Source organism: Oryza glaberrima, chromosome 4 (genome assembly GCF_000147395.1).
Source record: "Oryza glaberrima chromosome 4, OglaRS2, whole genome shotgun sequence".
Lineage (NCBI taxonomy): Eukaryota > Viridiplantae > Streptophyta > Magnoliopsida > Poales > Poaceae > Oryza > Oryza glaberrima.
In genome coordinates, this window is record NC_068329.1 from 6,611,424 (window position 1) to 6,613,842 (window position 2,419).

Below are 2,419 nucleotides of genomic sequence, written 5' to 3' on the forward strand. Positions count from 1 at the left end.
ATACAATGTTTTTGGAAAAAGTTTTTGGGAACTAAACAGGGCCTAACTAAAAGTATTAAACATAAGCTAATTATAAAACTAATTGCAGAAGCCTAGGACTAATCCTTGAAATGAATCTATTAAAATTAATTAATCTAGCTATGATTAACACATGTTTATAGTAGCATCATATGGGCAAGTCAAGAACTAATTAAGTTTAATAGATTGGTCTCATAAATTAGTCTAAGAATTACATAATTAGTTTTATTATTATTAGTCTATGCTTATGATACTTTTAATTAGCATCAAATATCGAGATGTGATAGACAAATTTAGACCCGGCAGATAAAAAAAAACGCACCATATTTTTTCCCCATCTAGTACAAGCGTGAGGGGTGTGTGCTTTTTTTCCCTCATGGGACCCACCTAACTTAAACCCATACCGAGCTGAGCCAAACATAGGACTAGAGTAGTTATATTTATGGCACCATATTTTTTTAAAAAATAGTTTTATTCACATTGTAAATTTTGTATTTAGGATATAGTACATATAATTTAAGTGTAATAGTTAGTATATAGGAGTAACTCTTTTCTTAGCCTAAACCAATTAAATGGCCATACATGTCGCTGTTTGTCTAAACAAATACGATGAATACATGTTGGGCGATGTTCAGTGGGCGTGGCGCATATATAGGAGAACTACGTTAGCACACGAATCTAGACGGAAATTAAAAGAGCAAAAAAAAAAATCGACTGTAATCTAGTGATAATTATGTCGCTAGATTTATAGCAAATCCCTTTTTTCATATCTAAGAGGAAGTTCAGGAGTATATTCCACTACTAGCTCCAATTTATTTATAGCTGATCTAATAGCTAATTCATACAATAGTTGCTTACTATACTATTAACATATGGTCCCACCTATCATACACATATTGTGTCTTGGAGTCCGTGTTACAGCTGGCTACATATTCGTAGCCCGCTGCTCTTTTCTCTCATCTTTTATCTCATTAAAATATGTTTATAGTTGGCTAATAGCCCGCTATTATACCTGCTCTAACCAAAACCCAGCATATCATATCCCAGATTCCCTGTACATTTCCTTATCCCAAGCTATCCAAACGCCACCGCAAAGATTTCAGACGGCAAATCATGAAACAGCTACGTAATGCAACATACAACAAACCGAATCGCACGACGGTCGACATTCATTTAAGTTCAAGGTTCCAACCACTAATCCAAGCAGTAAACAGTACGATCAACACAAAGGCGATAGCCAAATTTATATATGGCAAAAAGTTAAAAGCCCCGTCCATCCAGCCACAAAGGACACGACATCATCATGCGCCGTCGCAGTTGCAGGTGTAGAGCCTCCGGCCGACCTCCCTGGACGCGAACGCGTCGGCGCAGGCGTACTTGAACTGGTCCTCGGAGAGGTTGCGCTTGTCCCAGGCGCTGACGCGCACGTGGTGCGGCTTGTCCATCTGCACGCCCATCACCTCCCGCACCAGCGCCCGCAGCCCCGCGCGGCGGAGGTCGGGCCTCCCTAGCGTGTCGGCGGCGAGGGCGCGCAGGTCCACGGCGCGCGGCACCTCCAGCCCGTACCCGACCCGCAGCCTGGCGGCGTCGTCGCGGACCCCGACGCCGACGAAGGTGTACCTGGGATCGGCGAGGAAGCGGGACAGCGCGTCGGGCACGTAGTCGGCGTGGAGGATCTGGAAGACGAGGCAGCGGCGGTCGATGCAGAGCTGCAGCACGGCGACGGGGCCCGGCACGGGGGCGGCGGGGCGCCACTCCACGTCGAGGCCGACGACGAGCGGGTGGCCGCAGCTGCGGTGGATGCGGTACGTCTCGCCCAGCCAAGACTCCACCTTGCCGCCGGATTTGGTGAGCGTTGCGTCGAAGAAATCCTCGTCGAACGACAACAGGTAGGTGCCACTGCCATCGTCGTAGTATGCTTCAATCTCGGTCGCCATCTCGCTCGGGTGCTTGCTCTCTCTGCCTCTCTCTCTGCGTTGGGGTTTTTAGTACTGGCGTAGAAGACGGAGAGTCGGAGATCGTGCCCTACAATGGGAGCGATTTATGTGGGGTGGGGTGGGGTGGTGGTTTGGACCGGGACCGACGCTGCCTTTTCCTCACGAGTGAATGGATGGCTCGGATTCAGTCTGGAGCGTTCCCGTGTGCATCGACGACCAGGATCGTGACCAAGCGAAGATATTTGTATGAGAACTGAGATCGTGGGGTATAACCTCAGCAAGCAGGACCCCACTTGGCAGTCAGAGCCAGCAGTTTCCGAACCGTCTTGTCGAAGGCTCATCCGACATCTGTCGTCGGTACTCTGGAGTCTGGACTGCGGCCTGGTTTCAACTTTTTTTTTTCTTCACACTTTCAACTTTTCTGTCACATTAAATATTTGGATACATATATACAGCATTAAATA

The 2,419-nt window shown here is 47.2% G+C and overlaps 1 protein-coding gene across 1 annotated transcript; it reads right to left on the minus strand.

Moving 5' to 3' along the window:
• Window positions 1-851: 851 nt before the first annotated feature.
• LOC127771440 (3'-5' exonuclease-like) lies at window positions 852-2,038 on the minus strand. The gene has a single exon (XM_052297355.1). It carries the CDS (start codon window positions 1,953-1,955, stop codon window positions 1,320-1,322), a length of 636 nt encoding a protein of 211 aa, XP_052153315.1. The 5' UTR covers window positions 1,956-2,038; the 3' UTR covers window positions 852-1,319.
• Window positions 2,039-2,419: the final 381 nt, after the last annotated feature.